The sequence below is a fragment of the Magallana gigas genome, chromosome 8, assembly GCF_963853765.1.
Source record: "Magallana gigas chromosome 8, xbMagGiga1.1, whole genome shotgun sequence".
In the NCBI taxonomy this organism is placed as follows: domain Eukaryota; kingdom Metazoa; phylum Mollusca; class Bivalvia; order Ostreida; family Ostreidae; genus Magallana; species Magallana gigas.
The window spans coordinates 20,357,153-20,384,005 of record NC_088860.1 but is presented as its reverse complement, the minus strand read 5'-3'; the positions used below and the strand labels follow the sequence as shown (position 1 = coordinate 20,384,005).

General features: G+C 32.0%; 1 protein-coding gene across 1 annotated transcript in view; it reads right to left on the bottom strand.

Moving 5' to 3' along the window:
• Positions 1–821: 821 nt before the first annotated feature.
• Positions 822–26,853, bottom strand: part of LOC105346669 (cAMP-dependent protein kinase catalytic subunit PRKX) — a 28,864-nt gene continuing 2,832 nt past the window's right edge. The window contains exons 2-8 of the mRNA XM_034472467.2: positions 19,451–19,619; positions 17,118–17,381; positions 11,791–11,910; positions 11,366–11,461; positions 8,843–8,900; positions 6,837–6,914; positions 822–4,035 (exon numbers count right to left, since the gene is read on the bottom strand). Of these exons, the coding sequence (XP_034328358.2) occupies positions 3,910–4,035; positions 6,837–6,914; positions 8,843–8,900; positions 11,366–11,461; positions 11,791–11,910; positions 17,118–17,381; positions 19,451–19,619 (911 nt within the window). The 3' untranslated portion in view covers positions 822–3,909. The remainder of the gene's footprint in view (positions 4,036–6,836; positions 6,915–8,842; positions 8,901–11,365; positions 11,462–11,790; positions 11,911–17,117; positions 17,382–19,450; positions 19,620–26,853) is intronic.

Sequence of the window (26,853 nt, the reverse complement as noted above, 5' to 3'; positions counted from 1 at the left end):
TTAACAAAAACTCAATGACATCAATATAAAATAGGCAGTTGATCTTCAAATTCTTTATTCAATTTCCTTCCGTCTTAATTTCTTCTAATAAAAAAACAATTCACAAATCAATACATCAAATGACCTGATTGTCATGGTAAACTATACATTTATGTCAACAACAGGAAAAAATCGTCTCAAATCTTGAGATGCTTTGGTGAATCTTTACATTATAAATCTTAAACGGATATGTTTTACATCTTTCAGAGATATTTGAAACAATACTCATTCTTAAATCAAAATTAATATGCATTCTTTCCATAAATTTAATTCACTGATAAAACAATATACTCATATCACATCCATAAATAGAAACATTTTATCAAAACAAATTTCGGTTATTCAAGAAATATGCCTGCAAATGATAAAATGATGATAATGAAATCCAATACATCATATATTCATAATTTTCTTACGGTGTAAAATAGTCTGTATTGACCAAAATTACAATCTCAATAAATGTAGAACAGATCAAGTTTAATTTTGAGTACAAAATTTTCAGTTGTATATAAGTTGCTTCAGAAAAACGCAAGAGCATAGATAAAATCATAGTCATTAAGTTATTAAGGTCATATTGTATCCATTTGAGTATTTTTCATTTGATTTCCAATAAAAATGTTGATAAAATACAGGGAAAAATAATACATCTAATTGAAATCCACTTAAAGGTTCTTTAGATTAAAAAACATTTCAAACAAAAACATCATTCGAAAATTAAAGCCTTTACATTTTGCTTCATATAAGAATTGAACGAATAACAGAGAGTCAAACTATGTATGAACTCTTTAACTATGCCTGCAAATACTGCTTTCACAAAGAAAATTAGTCTTACACTACCAGTTAAATAAAATGTCACTGCGTAGAGTCAGATTAGCAATTTTGAAGTAATCCTTCAATTGCTCATCTGAAATTCTTTAAAAAAAAATATTAACAGACACAACAGTCTCATTTTGAAGGATGTATCCAAGAAAATGTGGTAATCTTTTTTTGTCTATGTGTCACACAGGTATTTAGTCAGGCAATATTTCACATTTCATAAAAATTGCATGAAAAAGTTAGTAAAAATTGATATATGAGAATTATACATCATGTCACTTTAAAACAATCCATTTCTGGCGATCTGCTACCAAAATACAGCTCATTTAACAATGACAGGAAAGGCACTGCAATAAATAAATACTCATGATATTTTACAAAATATATATATATCTAAATAAATCAGCTCAAATTGAAAAAAACGTGGTATCAGAGAGCTGCATTGTATAATTCAAGTATCATCTATAAGGTCTATGAAAATAAAGTTCATAATATTGCTGTTCTTATTGCAAAACTAAAAATTATTATATATGGCCAGATCTTGAAGATACAAAAATAAATAGTCAAAGAGTGATAAATTCCATACACATGCAGAGCAAATATTTATATAAAGAGAATTTTGCTTGGGTAAATTTTTAAAATAGCAGAACAAATATTGACAAAGACGGTGATACAAAGGAATGTCAATACATTTTCGTTTTGTGTGTATATTTTTGCATATGTGCCATGCTGAGCAATATCGTATCCATACAAAGAAAGTGACAGTGAAAAAACAACGGAAAAATAGACATGAAATGCAATAGAGTTACCTCCCTTGACAAATATCTTACTTGAGTAATCTCTATGATGTCAAGAAAAGGTTTCTCTATGTGATTAAAAAAATCAACAATTACCAGATCTGAATTCTAAAAAAAAGTACATAAAGAGTACCAGAAATTGAGTACTACGAGCAAATTTACAACGTCCATTTTCTACGATGCAATGCTTAACAAGAGAAATGGTTGAACACGTGACTGTCATGGATACGGTAGTTTTTACAGCTACAGACCACACCACACATGTACAATACTGTACAGTAAAGATGCCTGACCTGTCATGTGACTTTCATGTCATGTGACTGTCAGAGTACAATATACTACACAGTACTGAGTTAGTCTCATTCGGACCTTTTTTTCCATAAATTCCTAAGTAACACTCAATATCTACTAAAATATACCAATTAATGTTCAGGTATCATAAGCTATTTAAAATACATCATTTTTGGAGACAGATTGTATTACTATCACAATGTTTTCGGTATTGATGCAATATCATTCTTTTAGAATTTGATCTACATTTATGTTGTACACTAGTAAAACAATCATGCTTGAACAATGCAGAGAACCTTGATATTTACTAACTTAAAACAGTACATTTACAAAGCAATAAGAATATATTCACGCATTAAAACTTCTAAATTTATTTTAAATTTATTGGTTGAAAAGAAATACATTAAATTCGTTCATAAAATTCATAAAATCGTTACAATATTTATAGGTAAAAGTTGGTTACACATTTTGTAAAATGTAAAATAAATAAAGATTTCTCATTTTGATTGATATGAAAATAAACAAAATAAAATATGTTTGTACCTCAAACACAAAAGCTAGGTAAAAATATAATGAATAAAATATCAAGATATTATGCTAATTAAATGATGCATCAGAAAATATACCAGTATATCGGATAACATTGAAATTAGTTGTGTCACTATTCATTCATTTAACACATCATGAAGGATTCAAGGGCCAAAAGACCAAACTTTTCACACAACAAATACATGTTATAACAAGCCCTAGAAACATGAATTTTTAGTTCTTCTTGACCAATTTCCTCCTATTTTCATTATAAAATGTCAACCTAAAGAAATGTGGATAAGGAAAAGGTACACTACTTTCTTTTAATCTTGAGTTCTTTTTATGAGCAAGTTCTATTGCAGATAATATTTTGTGGGGTTTTTTTAAAAATAATTTCAAGTAGGATATGTATTAGTTATGTTACAATAACAATATGAAATGTCATGTTGATAAACAAATTGCAGGATCATAAAGGATATGTAATATGGATAAGTCACACAAGTTTATAAAAAAAGAAAAAAATAATAAGTTTTTGTATTTTTAGTATTATCATTATTTGTAAAGCAAATGAAAAGCTTTAGAGTAGCAACATAAAAGAGATATGCAGACAATCTTGTTTTTCAAAACCCAGAACTTTTTGTTTCATAGCACATTTATATAAAACTTCAGTGGACTTAAAAGTGCTAGATTTACCAGATCAGAGAGAGTGTATATTGTAAAACAGTACAAATGATGGATTTCTTCTATATCACCTATAAACATAATTTGGCACATTCAAGCAAACGATACAGAGAAAAATAAAAAAAACATTCAATAAAGCTGTGTTTACAAAATTAACCATTAATTAAAAATCCTTGTCAATTCTACGTATATGATTTCAGGAAAAAATAATACATTGATGAACATTACAAGGAAACATTCTTCTTTACTTTATATGCCAGACAAGTTCCTTTTGGAACAATATTAGTACGCAGGAAAAGTCTAGCATGCTGAAATGTATCGTTTATAAATATAAATAAGTTGCTACTTCAACAAAACAACACACTCTATACGCATAACAACACTTCAACATATCTTAAAAATATTTTCAAAAAAATCTTTTTTTTTTGGATTTTCACCCTGTGTCTCCAGATATTTTTAATCTCAAATTGAAAAACATATGTTTTAACAAAAACAATCATTGCCTAATCAGCCCTGTTATTTTTTGTTTACAATAAGTGACTTCCTGAATCTTCCAGAAAACAAGTTTTTTGATTATTTCAATCATTGTACCAATGTACCAGTTCTTCCTTCCCATTGACAAAAAGGCTCGACATGGATTTCTCGATCGCCGATACTTTTCCCAGGTAACTATCCAGCATACTTCAAAAATGTTTTTTTCTATAGAAAGAGTTCATCCTTTGAGTGCATGAAAAGAAAAATGATGCTTAAGCCTGGATCAGAAATCGGCAAAGTTTTCGAGGTCAGCTGCAGAGACTGGGGGTGCATCTTTCCAACCGTCCTCGGGGTACTCTTCAAAATTGTGGGTATCCCCCGAGTGACTGACCTTGGGAATGATGGGGGGCTACAAAAGAAATGAATATGTTTTAAACATCTGCAAGACCAAAACTACTGTCAAATCTATATTTTAATAAGAATAAAAATCCATGTAAAATTGTGATATAAACCCTAGGGAGATTTTAAAACCTGGTTTTCATTTTTCTGAAAGTTATGAACTAAAGATGGTTCTTGTCAAAGTATTTGTTTGAATAATATTTCACTTAATTAATTGTTTCATTTTTTTATATTGAGAGTTGTGACTGAATTTTTAAAAACATGTCAAATAAACACCAACTGTTTGACTGCACCATCAATAAAGATAAAACTTTTTTGTAAACATCCCTTCACTACAGTTGTATAATTCAATGTTTGTATGTGAATGCCTCAGCATTAGATATATTTGATTTGCATTCGACTTTCATGCAGATATTCCTAACTTATTTACACAGACTGCATTCTCAAGATACCCTTGTGAAAAAAGCATAATAAAACTGTCATTATGTATGTGAAACATGCAGTCAAATTCAATCCATCTTCTATATTTTATGCATAAAGTGCATTGTTTTGCCTTTGATGATCACCAGATATGCTCCAATGAATTACTGACAAATTTTTTAACCCCTGAAGAAAAATCTTCAAGGAGATAGTACCTATCAATGCATGCTTGTGATATTTTTTACAAAGGAGGCAAAAGTAAAGAAATGTTTGTAGAATTTTTTATTCAATATACAAAATGTGTATATGTATATGTTTCCTATGAAAATGCTTCACTTAAGAAAGATGGAATACCAATCCAGATTACGAGGGTAGATACATGCATCATACATCACTTTTTGACACCTCAGATTTTGAGCATTAAATTTGTTTGTACATTAAATTTGTTTGTAGATTCCAACAACAACTGTATGTGCTCTTGAATTTGATTTTTTTTTTGTGGGGGAAGGTAAATAATAAGTCTGAATGGCATCATATAATTGTCAATGCAATTCGGAGAAGATCATATTTTAGCCTGGAGATTTACGATTGACAGCAACCTGATTTTCCCATAATCCCAAAGACTGTAAAACTTTGGAGTTCAATCTGATCTACTGAAAAGGTGTGGGTAGCACTTAGTATATAAATTCTCCATTGTTTTTATTGATATTTCTTTCAATTCAAAATCCAGTGTAAACCCAGACCTAAATTATTTGCAATCTTCATTATGTTCACTATTTCAGAAAAAGAAGAAGTTATCTTGGTGATGTTAAATCAATATATTTAAAAGCTTTAATGAAAAAGCTCCTGATGGCACTTCCATGTCTGTAACAAAATTCTATTTCCAAATCTATCGTTTTGCAATGATGCATATCTTTTATAATAAAATAGGAGCCTGCATACACAGATATACACTAGAGCAACATATTTCATTCTTTTTACCTCTTTCTCTTATCATTAGTTTATACTGGTTGATAATTTAAATTAAGATCTTTAGTCTACAAAAATTTTCTAACTGCATTGATAATGTATTTTATTATAAGTTTTCACCTTTTTTCTGCCTGTCAAAACATTTCAAAAATGCTTTTCCAATGTGAAAGAATGATAACTACTGTTTTAACTAATAAGCAAGGTTATGCAGACAATTTGAAAACCAGTACTGCACATTCGTGCAATACAATTACAATTAGTCTGCACAGCCTGATGCAAGACTTTATAAAAGACTGATGGTATACAAAAATGAGAATTCAATCTTTATTCCAATATATGTGCTACTCTAAACATACTATAATATTTACAATCCAAATAATTTTTGCTTGTAAAGTGTGTTGAAAACTACGGCAGTTATAACACTGTAATGCACACAGGGTACTCAAAGGTTAAAATGACGAGTTTTATTATGACGTCACAAACGTTGAACGCTGTTAACTGCAACGTCACAAGTGAAAATCAAAGTTAATGCTTGCAGCTGTTACTGTGACTCTTCCATTAATATGAACTTACCCTTAGGATAAGATAGGAATTTTAAGGTATAAATTACATTTGCAGACAAGGCATGAAGTTAAAATAGTGTAAATATAAGCATTAAATCATGAATTTTTGAAGTATACAGTCTCATAACTGCAGCGATGTTTGCATACAAATTTTCATAACGCACCAACGGGCGTTACTCAATTTGTAAGCACACACCGCTGCAGTTATAAGACTGTAAACTTAAAAAATTATGATTCAATGCTATAATATTACATTTGGCCGTGTATTCTGATTCGCGTTTTTGGTGGATATCTTATCAATTAAGTACATCAGTAAATGTCTGGTGCAATATGTATATTAAGAATTGGTGCATCCAGAAAAATTTTATTTAAATCCATGCACGCCAACTTGTTGAAAAATCAATTTCTGCCAAAAAATATCATACATGCCAAATATAATACGTTTACAGTACAGTATTTTATTGTTTAAGGTTACTTGTACTCATTTCTAATGTTCAGGTTTGACTAGTGTTTTGAAACATGAATGTCATAGATTTCCTTGTCAATGCAAACAGGAGAGAAATATACACACTGATTATGAACATTTGATTAACAAATCACTGCTTTAATGTGTGAGCTTTGATTTCTCTGTCTGTTATTGATTTTTTTCTGCAATTTTCAATTTTCTATTCTTTTCTCTTTTTTTTTTTTGGGCGGGGGGGGGGGGGGGGGGGGGGGGGGGTGATGATGATGAGTAAGCAACAACTACACTTTTTGAAGCCAGACTAGTCTTGAAGTGCAGTGGATAAAAATCCTTTTAATCATAGATTAAGAAGAACATCTCCAGCTGTCCTATATTGGAGACAACATGAAAACTTACATTCAGTTTGAGTAAGGGAACATCCTCCCAGATGACGCCTTTAAACCACTTGTGCTTCTTCACGTCCTCTGAACCGTTCTGTAAAAAATACAGGGGAAAAAATTGTAAACACAATTAATTCTACCACAAAACATACACACATCAAAGACCGAGGCCTGTATTTACTTCTTTGGAAATAGAAAACAATGTATGTTTGAATACCACAGCAATTATACTGCATCTAAGAAGTAATCCATTTTCTTTAATCTCTGCAAGTTTTCTTACTTTTTAAAAAGGGAATGGATAATCCATAAACTACATTATATTGGTATACAAAGGGCTGCAAGCGATTTGATAATTACAGATGTTACGGAACTACATGGGGTGAAATCTATGTAGGCCTTGTTTACAATCAAAGAGTGCATTTTAAATGGAGATTGGCAGTAGATATAAAAAAGAAAAGAAGAAAAGAGCTTTATATATAGTCGATTTCATTTATACCAAATCTACTTGACTTCAAAGACAAAAATTTCCCATACTTTTTTTTTTTTACTTGTACTCAACACTCAGAAGAAAGTAATATATTGAATTAACCCAGTTTTTGCTATCAAACTATCAACATGCATGCAAACAACATCTTTAAACCTGTGTACTTTCTTTCATTTATAAATAGTGCATTCTAAACGACTTGCACTATTCCATGGAGCCACATTAATCTGGACATCTTCGTTCCGGATCAAATTGTCCGCATTCATGAAGAATCCCAACAAATAAATCATGAATGTTGTGACTAAAATTAGAATACTTCTCCCCTTTTTTAAATTTGTTCCCTTTTGAAAATTGTTCAGAGGGTGTCAGAAACATGGGTCTTAATTCATTGTTCAAAGAAACATATCTAAAAATTAGATCCAAATTAACCTTTAAAAGATCTACATTCCACAAAAATCGGACCTCGCAAATTTAAATCATTCCACTGAATTGAGATCCCGATTATAAGTGACTGGATTATTGGTATTAATTAAACCACACTACATATGATCCAGTTTTACTTATAACCATTTGTATTACCCCCATAAGATAAGGATATGCTTAATTTGTTATACCTTTGTGAATATTTTCTATGTAAAAATTACAACGAATAAACATGCTATTCTATCTAACCCTGCAATTGTTTCCATGCCCATGGTGAATAGTCATCGAAACTATTCACTGGCGACATTCGATTTTCTTCCTTTTTAAACTCAGAACACCTCTAATGTATTCTATCGCTACATTAAATTCAAACTCCAATAACTCTAATTTGTTTATCATCAAGAAATTCTGCATCGCCGACAAATAAAGTTTTCATCGGTATAATAAAATACCTATTTACTTACTATTGGGACGATAGCAAGTTTATAATCCCCCTCGACAGCAACAATTTCGCTTTGCCGTCTTAGGGGACAATAAACTTGCTATCATCCTCATAGCCAGTAAATACGTATATAATATGAACATATGATACTGATGTGAATGGAAATTTGGAAATTTTCCACCATGCAGTGGTATGGTACTTTACACTAAATTAATCCACAAGTAAAAGAATTTTGTCCATAAAACTATACAAGAAAACTGACCAAACTATACATCTTTAATTGATATCATGGAAATGATAGCCATGTATGTATAGTTTACACCATGGGCTTCTGCTAATGAACAAATTTTGGAAATACGTGTACTAGTGCATCCATGCATTTGCAATATCTAACTTCATTTGGTACATTCACTTATATGCAATAAACCCCTCGATAAGAATGCGTTTATGTATCACTTGGTCACAAAGCAGGTATGTTGCTTGATATGCACTCAAGTCATAAATACACATCCTAATGCAATTGTGATAGGTACAGAGAAACTCTTTACTTCATGAGGCGTCCCTGTCTCCCAGTTCTGATAATTTATTTGTTTATGTTTTTGTTTGATATGATCGTTAGTAAGAGCTGTTATTCTATGATTCAGTACATGCTTTACTGAGACACGCTGTTTACCTTCATATTTCCCAATCTTCTTGTTCTATCCTGTACCAGTAACTTCTTTATCAGATCCCTGTTATGAGAAAAACAAACTCATTACATGTAATCAACTGTGGTGGGTAAAGTTAATGCTCAGAGAGGGATAAACAGGATGTGTAGGATAATACAGCATTATAAAGCATTCCCTCATCAGCATGGGAAGTATAATCCCATATCATCAGTATCAACATGCTGTACAGTGACCTCGATCCTAATTTGACCTTAAAGATTTGACCTTGACCTTTTGATCATGATCCACTACAGAGCTCTATACTTGCAAGTTCAAGTATTTTAAATCAAGGTATGTGTGTAAGTTATGATAGAGAGAGGAAACCCAGAGAGAAAGCTAGAAAGATGAAAAGACATACTATATTTTCAATATATTGTCACAAGCTACAAAATATTAACATTTTACACCTGTTATGTCTTTAAAAAAGGGAGGGAAAATACATGTAAATTAATGGTATGATATTTATTTCCTGATAAAAAAGTAACAAACTCACAAACTAATTTTTAATGGTTACAAACATTTTGTTCTGTATCTTGTAAATATTTACGGTTTAATAAATGCCCTATAGCCTTTACATTATGACCTTTCTTTGTCTGAGCTTTCATTGTATTGCATAAATTAGGTGTAAAGGGGATTATCCCCGGATTATGGATCATTAGGGAAAGAGAGAGTCAGAGAGCTGCACAGGGAGAAAGCGTATACATTCTGCAGATTCACCCTGCCGCAGAGATTACAGACTTATAGCCTACAATTTCTATTTATGGCTTTGGCTTCGTGCCAATTTGTTTGCACCTTTTTCAGGTGAGGATTAACGTTTGAGACATCCCTCCCAACAGGGAACAGTGGTGATTAAGGCTTTTAATGATGTTCTTAATTAGTGCTAAACACTAAATCTTCTCCTAGATCCCTCAGTCTCTGCTTACACACCTCTTCTTGTGTAGGGTATTAACAGGACAAGATAAAGCAAGATAAATCATATTCCATACCACACTTCATCATAAAAGCATATTAAAAATCTTGCTGAATGTCTAGAGTTGCATCTTTTAATGCTTATAGGGGCCAATGGGAAATGGTCTCTAACATACTTTGTCTATACATCATTTTTTACTTTTGCATATAACTAATTTATGCACCTACATGTACAGTATAATGAATGGAAGCTTGAGATGCACATGAGTGTATTAAGTTCCAATGATTAGTTTTACAGCCTTCAAATCACTATCTTTCTTTCAAAATAGACTTATTAAAAGAAAAAAGTTTGCTGTTCAGAAATTAGGGGAAAATTTTTTGGTTCTGATAAAAATCTCACATTTAGTGTTTATTTCAAAAGCTTTTTTTCAGACATGGGCATTTTCCCCAAAAAACATTTGAAACGAACACAAGTAAAGAAAAATTATTTAAATCTAGTTTCATCATATTTCTAATGAAATGTTACTTTATACAGTAACTTTTTAAAAGGGTCTTAAGTATACTTGTATATTCATAATGTTCATCTCATTCATACTACTGAATGAGTCTTCAGATAAAATATAAAAATTTTAAACTGACATTTCATAAAACAAATTACATTTAATCACTTGATCAAAATATATTACATTTTTAGAACTTGATGATACATGTTTGCTCACAAAAAAAAATACACTAAATACACTTGTCATAAAATTTGAATTGGAAATAAGCTAAGTGCATGACCGTACATCAATCAATTTTACAAATAAACTTTAAATTTTCTTAATTAAATATCAGCATTTTAACAGAAACACAAATTCAATCTGAGGGCACACTCAAAACAAAAAAATTGCTGTAGATCTTAAATACGCATTAAAAAATGCACATGCCAAATGAATTTAAAACTTTTCACAAAAAAATAACTTTTTTAAAATAAAAAAAATGCTCTCAAGCAGGTGCATAGTGCTTATCAGACACAGGGAATCACAACGGGAAAAGTTAATATTGATTTCAAGGCGAAGTCTTGAGAAAGTTGTGCTTGCTGCAATGAATGCAAAGTCATCAGAGTTGATTTAGGAATATAGGTTATATTGGTATATTGATCGGGTATTGATTATATTAAACAGGGCCCTACTTGTTAAATCTGGTTTCCCTTTTCATCTATTCCAATAGTTGTTTTTTGTTGTTTTTTGGGGGGTTTTTTGTGTCTTCTTTAGTGGGATTATTTATAATTTTCTTATTTTTTTTTTTCAAGAGTTAATCTACTGCACTATACTCATACAAAAACTTTCCAAAAGAAAAGTGTCTACAGTATTTTTAAAAAATTGGAAGCAATTAACATCTCATTGACAATTTTTTGCTTTTCTAAGGTAAAAAAAAAAGACAAGCAACCTTGCAACATATACTCTCCCGTTAAAACCCCACATCCCAAGTTGACCCTTGTTTTCAGACTTATCTGTTTTATGCAATTGTTCCTAAAATTCAAGATATGAGTTTTGTGATAAATTCACACATTTTTACTGCCAAATATAACTACTTACTTTGCCACTGGATCTATATGCTTTGGCCACTCTAAACGACCTTCGATGATTTTTTCATAAATTCTAAAGGCATTGTCATCAAACCAGGGAGGATATCTGAAGAAAAGGAAAAAAAAATAATGAAAGAGGAATGCACAACGACTTAATTTAAAAGAGTCAAGGTCATTACTAATGTAACCAAAGACCCAAACTTCTGCCTTAGCCCTTTGGCTTTTCAAGTAATATATTGTTTTACAGGAAATACAGGTTCACATCAGTATTTTTGGATTTTCTATCGAATAAATTCATAAAGATTTAAGTAATTTCTAAAAACAAAAAGACACAATGGTAATTCATTATAAAGATCTTTAAGAATTACATGTTAATGATATTTGAAAAAAGTAAATGACATTGCAAGTATAAACAAATTTGCTTGGTTCCCTTACCCCACCAACATTTCATAAATGAGGATGCCTAGCGACCACCAGTCTACGGCCTTGTTGTGACCCTTGCTCTGGATAATTTCTGGGGCCAGGTACTCTGGTGTCCCACAAAGTGTCCACGTCCTGAAATAAATATTTTAGAATAAGTTGATAAAAAAGTTTCCAAAAAATGGTAACAAATAATACTGTCAATTCCTATTTGAACGCGAGGAATTAACATCCGCGTAATTTTAAAAGCTCACTTTTACTTTTTGGACATATGTAAACTACACGAAACTATGATTAAAATCGGCATTCGCATTTTAAAGTTCTCGCAATTTGAAGGATAACGGCTGAATCAAGAAATTAAGTATTCGCATAAAATAAGGAATTTACAGTATAATGTACGTATCAAAATAATATCAGTGTCCATGCGGAGTCCTTTCATGGCCACGGGACTCCCACGACCACCAGTGGACTCAAGGCCCTGACATTATGATGATGTATATAATAATAAGAAAAGAATAAGAGAAAATTCCTCAGATTTCCAATTGACAGATTCATGAAGCTCATCTCAGTCCTTCATGATAATCATTTGTTGGCATGAAGCATTGTAGTTCATGTGCTTCCAACATGAAGTAATCAAATCTCCATATTTTTTGACATAGTTTTCCGTTCTCACCATCATTTTTTTAGAGACACTGTCTGAACTTCATGTGCGCTAATTAAATTGTATATTTTGTTGTCAAGGATGATATTGTACAATAACACAAAAAATCTATATAGGATCATATACAAGTTGACTGTTCATGAGAATGTGTAAGAACATTTCATTTTCCATAAAAAATTTATTGTGAAAATCAATGGAAATTCATTTATTCACGACCAATAGTTTTAAATCATCAAGCTTGAAATAAACACACAGATGGATACTTTGTCAGTTTGTGTTCAATGATTTTTATCTATAATATTTATTAGTAGCCCTACTAAAAACATCAGCATCATTTTGGGCTGATACCTGTAATCTCATCCACTTCTTTTTCTCCCAAGCTTCATCCTGATCGTCACTTTATACCCATCATTTTACAAACAACATAATTGATTCCACTTGATGCAGAATGTAATGCCATACTTACTCTTACACTTTTTTTTAACAAAAACCAAAAAAAAAACATTAAGATTTTATCTTGTGATTTGTAACAGTTATAGATGCTGCAAATTACCAGTTAAGTCAATAAACTTTGACAGAGCACTAAAGATCCTAATTGACTCCGCCTTTGTAATGAAATTGCTGATCCAAATTTTTTTTTTTAACAGACTTAAAGGTCAATGCGACTATTAAAATGATTATTATGGCTCTCATCATCAGGCCAATGAACTCTCTCAGCTTCTCTTATGTAGCGTGAAATCGACCAAAAAGTCTATTATTGGGGGCAGCTGCCTCCCAAGTTTTAAGGCTAGAGACAAAGGGGGGAGTAATTGAAGAGTTATCTGTAAAGAGGGTCTTTAACATTCAATGTACTCCTGTATAGCCATTAACATATTTATCTTGAATGATTTATTGTCGTTGAGTTTTTCACCTTTATGAACTGGTGGAAATGTCAAGTTTTAGAATGCGTATAAAATTGTACATGCACTTGACATACATTTTTATAGAGTTGTTATTTAGTTGACGTATTTTGCAAACTTTTTCTAAATTATCCAAGTCTTCACCTATGAAATATGGAATTTTTATATTTCAAAATATCATTTTTCTTAAACTTTTATACAGATGAATAAAATGCATGGATATACAGTTGGTTCCTTGGTTTTTTGTTTTTTGAAGGCAGCTAGGGAGGAGTTGCTGGGTTTTTATAACTTGAAGCCGAGTTTCGGCAAAAATATTTTCTTTTTTTGCTTGTTGGAATTTTAATTAGCGATTTGTCTGCATGTGTCAACAGGGGATCCTACACTCAGGAATGAAGAGAAGCTGTAGGTGGGCAAGTCTAGGAGGAGGATTAAGATAGACGAATACATCAAAGGCATCTGACTCCTCTCTCCCATGCCTGTGTGGTATTTATGCAATATACCCTCCGAAATAAATAACCTAGTGAATACGTCCTGTCCTAGGAATTAACCTTCTTCATCCCCTTTAATCTTGAAAACTATTTCCAACATCAAGTGCATTAATTTAGACATATCTACCTATAGTGTAATAGAATTCTTAAATATTTAAAATTTCCATTTATTAATTTTTTTTTCAATCAAATAAAAAAACTTGAAAAGGTGATAAGGAATTATAACTTTAAATGCTGTTTAAGTATTTTGTCAAAGTTTGAATTTCTTATTTAGCTTGACTTTCACTTTCATCAATATTATTACTTTGAACATGCTGAATGTTAAACCTTTTACATGGATTTTTGAAACAGACTATAACTTTCATTTTTACAACATCATTCTACCTATCTACAAAATTGACATTTCCAATCATTCAAAAAGGAAATCTTTCAATAAGAAATATGCCACTCTAAAATCCAAAGAAATAAATATGAATTCCTCAAGTTTTTGAGACTTTATTGTACATTTTTCTATAAGCCTATGATTAAAAAGATTTGAGAATTTCTATGACTGTTAAATAAATATGTTTAAATACAACAATGCCAAATTTTTTTTTAATGTGTCAGTAGTTTAATTTTGTCAGCAGTTTGATACTATCTAAATTTGAATCAGTTGAGTTGATAATAAGTCCTGAAGAAGCACTAGTATTATAGAGGACTGACAATGGGCTTTAAAAAAGAATTTGAAATGACAGGTCTTTGAACAATGGAACGAGGGCACAGTTCAAGCACTTATCATGCCAAACAATTTGCTGTCTTCCAATGGCGTTTTATCTGGAGGGGGCCGAGGGACCCAAGCGTTTTGTCTGAGGTCAGAACCAAATTTATTGGAACCAAAGAACTACTGAATTAAAAGTCTATGTGTTAATGTCTGTTCAGCATGATTCAAGTTTGTACGTCTGTTTACTCAGAATTTATCCTCGTGTGTATACAGTTCAGGGGTTTGCATTGCAATACAGTCGACAGAATCCTTTATTCAGAGTCGCATTCAATAAAGCATAGAAATCGCTATGCTTCACATTGAATTTATTTTTACCTCCAAAATTTGCATGTCCTATAACTATAGTCTGACTTGTTTTTTTCCACCCGAGTCAACGTTCCGGAGGACTAAGTGATATTGTAAATATTTCTTCCTGAAGTGTTTTTGTCTCCTAAATTAGCTTTAAATTGTCATAAAAATATCTTCCACTGTTTGCAAATTGTCCTTATAGCTTTAAACTCAGAGTTACTTCATGTATGAATGTCAGTGTATGTAAATATGTTAACCAGCAAAAGTCTCACAAAATTGCATAACATCATTGGGGAGGAGGCATATATAGGATTAAATAAAACAAATATTTCTTTTTCGCTATGTGATAATAATGACAGAACATAAAACTTTCCTTCTACCGATAAGGATTAAATTTATTTTCAGTTGGACAACCCCATTGAATTCAACAGGAAAACTTCCTTCCATTTTTTCTAAAACACAAAATATTAATAAGGAAACTCCACCATGCAATTCATATGTTCGTGTAAAATAATATATCATTATATCAACCTATTGAAAAGATGAAGGCAGTTTTAAGGGTCGTGTGAATATTTTGTGTTTGTTCTAGAAGATTTCACTATCTCTGACAGGATTGGCCCCCACCCCACCCAACTCTTTGCACTTGACCTTACATCCCTATGTATAAAATTTTCAGTAAACAAACCCCACACATCTTCTTTTTGAACAATACTTAAAATCATAAGATGATATTATTCAGATAAATTGACTCTACCAATCCCCACCCACCCCCAATAACCCCCCCCCCCCCCCCAAAAAAAAAATAAGCCTATTCAATCTGTTTAAACGATTTCTGTACCAACATATTTTTCTATAATCCTGTGTCCTTAAAACATTATGATATGTCTATCTGAGAAATGAATTTGATACCTACTTAATACTTAAAAACATTACTGGCTTATGGAAGTTATCAACTTCATCTAATATTACATTACAACATACAGTATAAAATCTAGAGAGTATTTAACACTACAGATTACATGTAACCCTACATACTCATGCTCAATCATCCTTTTCAACTTCAGTATATAGCCAAATAGATCTACATATAGAACTTTGATACACTCAATTTTGATCTCAGTGTAATTTTTACAATGGAATGTATCATATAATATATATATACAGTAAAACTCGTTTAGTATGAACACGGATATTACGAATTCACAGATATAGCGAAGTCATCTTGGATCCCCAGCTATGTAAATTCAATGAATTTCTTATACGGTTATAACGAATTACGGATATAACGAAGTAATTTCTTAGGTCCCAGTGACTTCGTTATAACCGAGTTTTGCTGTATAGTAAAAAAATCATACTGAGATCAAAAGTAAGCTCATCTTAGTTCTAAGGCCACGAGGCCTGCAGTCATACTGTACATGTACTTTAGCTACACCTCCCTACAACTAGATGGCCTTATATCTTCAACAATGTAGAGTTTCAAAGTTGATTTTCTTAATAGAAATTACTGGGTCCAAATTTTTTTGAATTGTTCGAAACTGGTAACCTCAATCTGTGCTGCCATTTGCCTAACCAAAGAGAGGCTTTCTCAGTATATACAGTAAAACACGCTTACAACGAAGTGCTGAGGACGGGCGATTTTACTTCGTTATAAACATAATTCGTTATTACCGTCAAGTTTACCACATGTTATAAAGTCTCGGGGAATGAAAATCACTTCGCTGTAAGCGTCAATTCATTGTGTTTGCTATAACTGTGTTTTACTGTATATATATACTCTTGTAAAATGAAATTTATACAGTAGAACTTGGTCATCTACAACATTACTATCTCCGATACCATGGATATGTCGAAGTGAGTTGTTCAATGTCTCAACACCATTTCTGAATGTACTCTAACCTGTATATATCTCAAATCCTCTGATTTTTTGGAATTTTTTATATCTTGGCTCGCCAAGTTTGAGACAATAGCTTTGACTGTACTTGTACTGTGGAATCACATTGTTCGTGGGGTACCCATGTTCATGGCTTTCATGGGTAACCCTTAGGCTACAATTTACATCCCTACGAATGTATATACAAGCATTTGTTTAATACTCATTGAAATTATCATGAACTTTCTAACAATGAAATTACGTCCCCACGAATCCTGACAATTTGGGCTACCCACGAACATTGACCCCCATGAATAATAATGATTCCGCAGTTTGTATTTATAAAAATTCTTTAACAGATTCATTGACAAATTACCTGTCCTCCAGCTTCTTGGCAAATCCAAAGTCTGTGATTTTGATATGTCCATTGCGATCCAGAAGTAGATTTTCTGGTTTTAAGTCCCTATACACTATATGTTTACCATGAAGATAGTCTAAAGCTGACACAATTTCACAAGAATAAAAGTTTGCTGTGCTATTTGTAAACCGGCCGTGATTTCTTAGATATGAGAACAGTTCTCCCCCAGGTACATATTCCAATAACATGTATAAAAATTTGTCGTCATGATACGCCCATTGCCTACAAAAAAATGTAAAAATATACAGAATTATGTGTACATATATCATGAAATTATAAAATCAGCAGAAATACACTGGAATTCATCAAATACATTGTACATGATAGAAAAGTGAACTGATCTCATTTTTCAGTGAACCTCATATATATATTTCATCATTATATCCTTTAATAAATATTATATTCTTTAATATATATAATATAATTATATAAATTTAAAAGATGTTTCTGAAAATGCATAAGATATCTCTTGCAGAGTCTTAAAAATTTGCCACCTAAAATCGGGATGAATTCACATAGGAATGAAAGTTACATAAACATCTAATTTTTCATTTTTTCTGGTAAGATTGGAAGCAAGGCAAAATTCTGAAGCAGAAATGTTCTGAGCAATATTTAAAAAAGTTTTTTTTTATTCCTGTCATATTCTTTCTTCCTCTAGTTGATACATGTATCGATATACATGTATGTAATAGCATTGTATGAATGTTTCAATGCTAATGAAGGATACAGCATGATTTTTCCATCCTTTTATCACACTAATCAATTCTTGAAGTTTTCCTCATTCTTGCTTCCTTATTCAATAGTGTTTGTCATATTTTTATTAATAATTTATTTTTGACCAAGCCCTCCTAAAGCTGGCAAATCTTTAATTTAAAAAAAAAACATCCCTATACTTTATGATCAACAGCATTATATAAATAAAAGAAAATCTAGTAATTCAAAAAGGAACTAATTTCCTTTAATATTGCAGCTGTAGCACTTTGTCTCGTAACTTTTTCTTTCTCTCTCTACAAAGGACGATAAAAATCTGACAGTCAAAAAAACCCATAAAGAATATATTTATCATGTTTTAATATTTTTTCTTTTATTCTTAAATTCTGCGTGTCTGCAAGCTCTGTGGAAAAAATCTCCTTGATCTAGAACCACTTTGAAACGGGATTCTGCAAATTTGTTCATGGTTGAGAAGGTTTTCCCTCATGCTGATCTTATAGATGTACGCAATTACATTTTATTCTGTACTAAATCAAGATGAAATGATGTAATAATACGAGCGTGTAGATTTACGAACTTGTCTGCAATCTCACCTTTTACCATCAAAAGAGATTTAACAACACAGATTTTGTGCTTGCATCAAGCACATAAATTTCTTACATATTACATTGTGTGTGTGTTAAATTGATATATTTATATATATCTACGGGAAGTTTCTACTCACTGAGCAGAAATTAAAAAAAAATTAACTACCAACTGCAGTGTAATAAAAGTAGGCCCTTTGTCAGAAGAGAAATCTTAAACATTCACACTACGCATTTAATTGAATTATCACAGAAATCTAAATATCTATCGAATATCAATAGTTTTTTCTTTCCTTCAATTGAACACAGATGTGATAGATCAAGATTCTCCAGTGGTTATCCAAAACCTTAACGACAAAAAAAAAAAAGGCCCAAAACATGCATACAAGCCATAGCGCAGAAAAATATTATCAAGGTATTTAAATTTCATGAAATATTTTTGGCAGGGGGAAAGACCTTTTCTCTCTTTACTGATCCTCAACATAGCCCTTTCTCTTTGAATACACAATCTTCTTTTTGAAACGGGTTAAGCTCAATACAATACTGAAGGAAACTTGACAATGATGTAACCTATTGATGAGCATGGAGTCTTATCTTACTTGGAGAGGGATTTAACAAATTTTTCTTCACTACTGTGTCCTTTATTTTTCCTTCTCTTGGGCTAACTGAGAGACCAAGAGTAGGCTATAATAATCATTTTTGAAAACAACATCAAAATATCAAACGATACATAATGAACATAGAGGCCAAAAAAAATTGACATGCAAAAATCTTATGAGTGTAATAATTAAAAACTCCCATTTTCAGTTGATAAAGAATATTATATTTCTAAAGCTATAAATAAAACACGAGTAATTGTTTTTATCTGAACATCTGTGGAGGGGGGAAGTTTGTGACCTTCGACACTGTTTATAAACAAATCGTACGAATACCGCTCTTAGAATAAGATATATATTTATACGGCATTCTTCTTATTCTGTATACAAATGCACTCACATATTAACAATGAAAGGACAGGATACTGCTGCCAGGATCTCTTTCTCGTTCTTGACATGTTCGATTTGCTTCAGGCGAATCACCAGAGCAATTTGTAGGACCTTTAGCGCATGGTAGTCCTTGGTTTCTTTGTTCCGACACAGAACTACCCGACCAAATGTACCCGTACCTGTCAAGATTAAAAGAAGAAACATTAATTATTAAATTAATATTTTATTGATTCAGGGAATGCAACCCTTGATCATTTAAAAAAATAAAAATTTTCGTTGAATAAAGTTCACATTAAACTTTGGACTAAAAATATACATGTATTAACAGTACCGGTACTTGAAAGTTCTTAGAAAAAAATTTAAATTGTCTGTATACCTCAAGAGAGGTACCAATATATAAACAAATTATGGAAAACAAAATTGATATCAAGCATAAAGATTTTAGAATAAATATTTGATTATTTTGAAAAACCTATATTTCACTGGGAAGCATTTGCATGCAGTCGTATTTATTTATTCATGTGTCATAATAGCTAGATGCTAACTGGTATATACTTTATAAGCAGTTATTTTTTAAACTATCAGCAATTATCCCATCCATCCTGCATTAATTCCAATACAAAAATAAAGTATCTAAATATAGCCAATATTTTTTAGTTATCTTTAAGAACTTGTTTGCATTATGTACATCATGCAGATCTAGGCCTTAGGGAACCCCCCCCACCCTCCCCCCCCTTTCAAAAATTTCGTAAAATTTTCCAAAAAAATATGTTTCGGACCCTCCACCCCCACCCCAACAAACTCAAATATCCCTTGAAACCCCATCGGAAAAATTTCTGGATCCACACATCATATGAAAACTCCTGATATCTCAGAAGACCACACTGAGTTCTATATTGACAATGGAGTACAAAGACAAATTAAAATCAGCTTACTGATTTCAATTATCACACTGACAACATAGTCATTACTGTTGTTAATAGCTAATACATGTACAACAATTTAGCAACATGTAACACAACTTACAAAAGTATGTAGATAATTTAAAATTATAGGTACACCAAAGTCAAAGCACTGATAGTTGCAAAATCTGCAGGTTTTGCACATTTATTGTCCAGAAACATGGATGACATGTAATTCTAAAAGGAATGAGCAATTACACCAACTCAAGCATGTAGCACTTAGGAGAAGAAAAAAAAACTATCAAATGAAATGTGTACAAACAACATTATGCCTGCAGCTTGCATAGTACGGTAGAATATATGACTGATACACTCTCAGAAAATTAATGGATTGCTTCATGAATCAGCAGGAATCCCTGTCTTTGTGGCATGAACCGATGTGCTGGCAAAATAGACGAATATATAAAAATAACCCCTGTTGATAAGAAAGTTGACTTGCTTTGACACCTGACTTGTTTTGGAAGCACTGAACCTCTATAGTTTCTTGACTTCCGCAGCTATAAGCATCATCAGCTTCCCCAGAAAACTAAGGGAGATGGCTAAACTAAAGGATTCCAGTGTCATTGTCAGAAAAATCAAAGTCCTGATAATGCACTATGCATGTGACTACATTTCATTGTGACACTATATTCTAAGGTAGAAGTCAATGATATATTGATGCAAACTGTCATAGAAAATGGTCTCAACACAAGTTTGATGAAAATTAATACTTCAGGAAGTGATGCCAGATTGAATTGGTACAGACAATGCCTATATGCACACCAGCAATACTATAAATTCCTTATTATATGTGAGTGCGTAATTCAACAATTCAATCGTTTTGAATCAAAATGCGACAATATAAAATCGGGAATACTAAATATTTATTATTTAGTTTATATCTGTCTCAAAAATAAAAGCTAGATTTTAAACTTGTGAGTAGTGCTTCCCTCGATCTTACACATATATTAATTCCTTGTGTTTAATTAGGAATCATGACAAACAGGGGAAAAAATGGTCATTATCGAAAACAGCAGATGAAAGTCCTATTTAATCTAACAATGGGTCATAAGAGCTTAAGCATTGTTATATATATATATATATAAATATATGCCAAGAAAAAACTGATTGTGACATACAGCTCAGTTTGGTTATGCCCTAAATCTTTTCACCATGGAAACACTGTGCTTAATTGATTACTTGATTAATAGGGACAGTAATGGTGGTATCATAAGAGAAGAATTAAGGGACAATCAAGGAAGCCTGAATGCAGTCTGTTGGAATCCAATGACAATTCATTTTATCATCTTGTTTTTTCCAAGAACATTTAACTAATTTATCTTGAAATCATTAGAATTCATGGTAGGTGGCTCAATTTTCAAAACTTTTGCAAGCACTCTGTGTAAGAGATAAAATTTTTGTAGGTTCCATTGATGAATTTGCTTAGATTTACATCCTCAATGAAATTGGCAATTTACTGCAGTCTTGGCCCAACCCATTGAGCCCAAAGGAAACTATTCAAACTAAGATAATAAACTGTCTTTATTAATATTTCTCTTGTCCTATAGATGCTTCACATTAAATAAGGTACCAACTGGCCTTACAGCTTTCAGGCAGAAGCTTAAATTGTAAAATTGTTAACAGATGACACTTGGCAACAGACAAGATCAATGGCAATATTCTTTGTGATTCAGATAGCCCAAAAATGGAAACCCAAGAATATAATTGAACTCCATGAATAGAATGATTTTGAAATTCTCTTTTTCCAATGTGTGCAACATATGATATAATTTCTCCTTGACTTTGAGTTCTAGAAGCACAGCTTTCAAATGCCACAGTTTAAATGTACTAAATGGTACTGCAACATTCAAGTCAAATTGAATACCATTTATTGTCCCCAAACAAATACAAAGATCATTTCACAATGTGGGGAAAAGGATGATAACTACAATCCAGTGTCAACTGGGTTTTCTCTGTGCTTTTAGACTTTGGCATTTGTTATTTCCTCCACAAGTTGGCAGTTGAAAATGGTCAAAGAACCTAATGTTGTAACCAATCCTGCAAGGATATACTTTCAGAACTCTAAAACCACAAAACTGCAATCAATATGCGTTTTGGTGCAGACATTTATATGAACTAGGCCTGTGTTTTATTTTCAAGGTTACTGGAAAAAAAGAAGAAAAAAAAATGTATAGCCAGCAGAGAGCTGAACTAAAGAAGAAAAAACAACTTTGTGGCCCACAGTTTCCAGTCATTAAAAGTAATGAATACTTCACAGGGACATTAAATTGAATCATGGCATATCATTAATATTGCCTTTCCTATCCAAAAAACAACAATCTATTGACAACTTAATAGCTGATAGCAACCAGAAATTGGACACGAAGATATCAATTAAACGAGGATTAAACTTGACAACTCACAATCAGGGCCAATACAAGAAAGAAAAAAATGCCAATATCCAGCTATAAATTTTAATGCTCCAAAAATAATTTGAAGAAAAAAAATCTATAGTATATCAATAGGTTTATCAACAAGCTGCCCTGTGCTATCTTTCCTCTCTTAAGTGCAGATATAGAAGATGTTGAATGAAGTATTTATGCCTTTTCTCTCTGTGTGAATATACATTTTTTTATTTTAAACAAATTGTTCTTTGTGGGTATCTGTGTATAGAAATGATTTCCTGATTTCTACATACGCTTACACTAACAGCGGCGTTCAGGGTCAATAGAAGTATTCACACAAGATCCTCAGGGCGTTTTTTGAAAAATTTTAAAAAGGCTTCTCGGTGACGTCATTAGGGACTGAAATACAGAGCCATACCTATATCATGACAAAGCACTCTATGAAAAAAAAAATAAGTCAACAGAGATTCATTTTACTCTCAAATAATGTACTGCGATATTATACGTATTTATATCACGGGGGAGGATAGGCTTTGAATAGAAATTGAAGACGCCTCATTCTAAACCATTAATAACGGATTAAATGAGTTTAGGGGTTTTGTTACCAAGATATAGCTTACTGGATCGATTGTTAAATAGATCGTTAAATAGACGTTTCATACTGCAACTGTATTTAAACCCAAACAAGTTTTGACAACAACCTCAGAGACAACATCAGCAAAATTGGTCACAGACTGTAACTTTGTCTCAAAAAAATATTGTTTACGATTAGTTATAAACCTGTTATCTCAACAACAATATATAGTCTTAAACTTGTACTAGTGATCCCGGATGCCTCTCGATCATCACTATCAAATTTTAGATTTATTTACGTCTTGTTTTCATGGGCAAAACATCATGAATCTACCCCGGGTATGCAAAAATCCAATTTAATTATATAGCCTTCACTGTCAAGCCGTTAAAATGTAAAATTAACAATTCATAAAATAGCATCCACCAATTTTTATTTTTTTGGGGCGGGGGGGGGGGGGGGGGGGGGGGGGGGGATTTATACAAGGATAAGAGAACGTTACTTGAAAAGTTGACAAGATCTACTTGTACAAGCAAAATTTATAATGAAATTCAAAATCAATAGGTTACCGGTAATTTAATTGCAAGCCCATAATTTGGGCTTTTACAATATTTAATTTTATCTTAATCATATATATCTTGACTGTTTATGCTCTCTCTCTCTCTCTCTCTCTCTGAGATAACAATGATTATCATATGAATTAGTGATCCTGATCCTGATACAAGTCTCTAGTGATGCCTGACCCCCCCCCCCCCCAACCCCTCACCCAAACAAATGACCTATAAACTTTATAACAACTCATCTCTCTATTGTTCTGACATAGTGTAACACATTGCTTTGAGGGATTGTGGACTTGCAAATAAATGTATACCCTTGCATATGTGTATGACAACTTGATGTGTGTTATATCAAATGTACCTCCCATTGTAACTTACTATCCTTACTTAACAGTACAATATTTATATATTTCATCCATTATTTGTTATAATAATGTTGTTTTATTGTTTAAATGCATATGCCCCCCGAGGGCCCTTGATTGGTGAATAAACATATTGTATCGTTAAATGTCATTGTGTACTATATGTACTAAGGAACCAAACAATAGCTTATATAATTCCTACAGAATCATCTGAAAGTATGAAAAGTATGTGTTATTATATATATATGTATATGTATATATATATTTAAAAAAACTATAATGGATCAGACTTCTTGGTATTCTAGCTGTGTGAGACTAATGTGTTCAAATATTGCTTGCTTCATTTGTGTGACCATTTCTCTCATTAGGTGCATTCTTTGTTCACCGAAATAGATTGCTCATAAATACAAAATAATAAATACCATCTGTCTATGTTGAAAGAAATCTGAATGTGTATTCAAACGTATATGCTTAACCCCTGTCAGATGGGTGCAGAGAGAAGGTTTTGGGGAAGCAATGACGTCATGTCATAAGATGTATATATTCTTTTATTACACGCTCTGGGTCGTAATGGTGTGAAACAATTAATGTAGCTTCATGTCATAATAAATTTACGTTGTCATAAAATATAAGTACAGCTTTTGGTACTGGAATGCCATGAAAGCCAATTCAGTTGTATATGGATCGTCAAAATATTTAGTTACCCGAGTATTAAAAACTTGGAAGAATTATCTAAAGTTTTTAATCAAGTGAACCATGTAATTACTGTAATTGCGTGTTGTGACCTACATGTATATATACCGTAACTAAAGCAAGTTTAGACTCCCGAGTTCATTCCGTCTTTGCTGTATAACTAAAGAATTTCTAAGGTGTCTCAAATTCAAAAAGGTGTGAAACAAGATTATGAAATGTTTAACCACTGGGAATAAGAGACCAAATTAAACCTGTTTATGAATTATGAGCTCCCATTTAATGCTTGGATTGGGTACAATTTATTCGTAATCCACATGGCAGTCCTATTAAAAATCCTTAAATCATTCCTGGAGTTTGAAAAGTAAAAAAAGTGATAGAAACGTCAACTGGGGAATTAAGAATTCATTCAAATAAATTTCTCATATATACATGCAATTATTTATATTGCTCAATTTAATGCATCATCGTTTTTGAAAATTACAGAATGAAAAAGACTGGCAGTGACGTAATATGCTCAGTCTAAAGAATACCACCGCATTCTGATTTCATTTGCCTTTTAGGAGCCACCCATTGACTCTCCACCCAAGCAATATTGACCATCCTCATCAATGCCCAATATCCCTCTTGGAATTTTAAAACTGAAATTTAATAACAGTGTCTTTGTCATGTAGCTATATGCAGATCCTGTAGACTCATTGAAGTAGGTATTTCTTTAACAAATTCCTACATTTCATGGTTATATATAAACTTGTTTATGTTCAAACATGCCATTTTAACCCTGTTCCCAGGTGTAAGTAAAAACTAAAGTCTTTAAATATATAACAGTTGTCTGACACTGAACATACATTAAGCATTATACACTATAGCCAATCCTTTCCCAATTATAAGCTTCATATGGTAGCTAATCCCTGAGCTGCAGTTATCATTGTATATTACAAATGTACTTCTAATGATTTGTAATCTAAATCTGTTGCTTTTATGAATGGCAAAATTTGCTGCATATCTAAAATATATATCAAAATCAAATGTGGGCTATTTATAATACTTCTATAATATGTACTTTTATTTTTTGTAGAATGAATAATATTTTGTCAAGACTTATACAATAAATATTTAGAGCAATGAAGTAAATTACTGTAAAGTACGCACTTTTTTTCAGCCAAAATTAGATCGAAAGTACTAATTGAAAGTTCCTAAGTCTTATCCACTCCAATTTTCCCCATTTATTGCTGAAATGTCTAAGATGGTCAATGCATGATATTTTAAATGAAAAAAAACCTTGAAATCTGCCAAGAGTGCAGGGGGGGTGTGACCTGTTAATATCTATCTGACCTTTGCTTCGTCTGCTGCTTATGATAAGCTCGGACAGATTACGAAAAACCAGAGTTATAAATGGAAGCCAAACGTCAGCGAGATGAGTTCGGTGTCTCGTTAGCTCGGCAAAACACGACTAAAATTAGCCCAATGTGCGGAGTTAAGGGGTGCAGGCACTACCTCTGGTAGTGACCCCTAGCTGCAACAGAATGACTCATACTCATCTGCAAAAACCAGCTCACCTCTGTGTGTACGTATGTGTGTTGGCTCTATGTTATTGCTTTAATCTCCTCGATAGCGATTTTTCAGACTCCATCTTCATACCCATCTATTATTATCATCTAACTTGGGGGGGGGGGTATATCTCTCAAGCACTTTTTGATACCAAACAATTAAATATTTACAAATATACAGGAGCCGATTTATAATCTATCGCAAGAATATAACCGACTAATCGTATTTTTATGGTGCCCTCTTTCAAATAAATCTCACAGATAACAGGAATAGGAACATTATAGCTCATGCCAACCTGATCTTTTGATCAATAAAAGTCTATAATTATTCTTATTT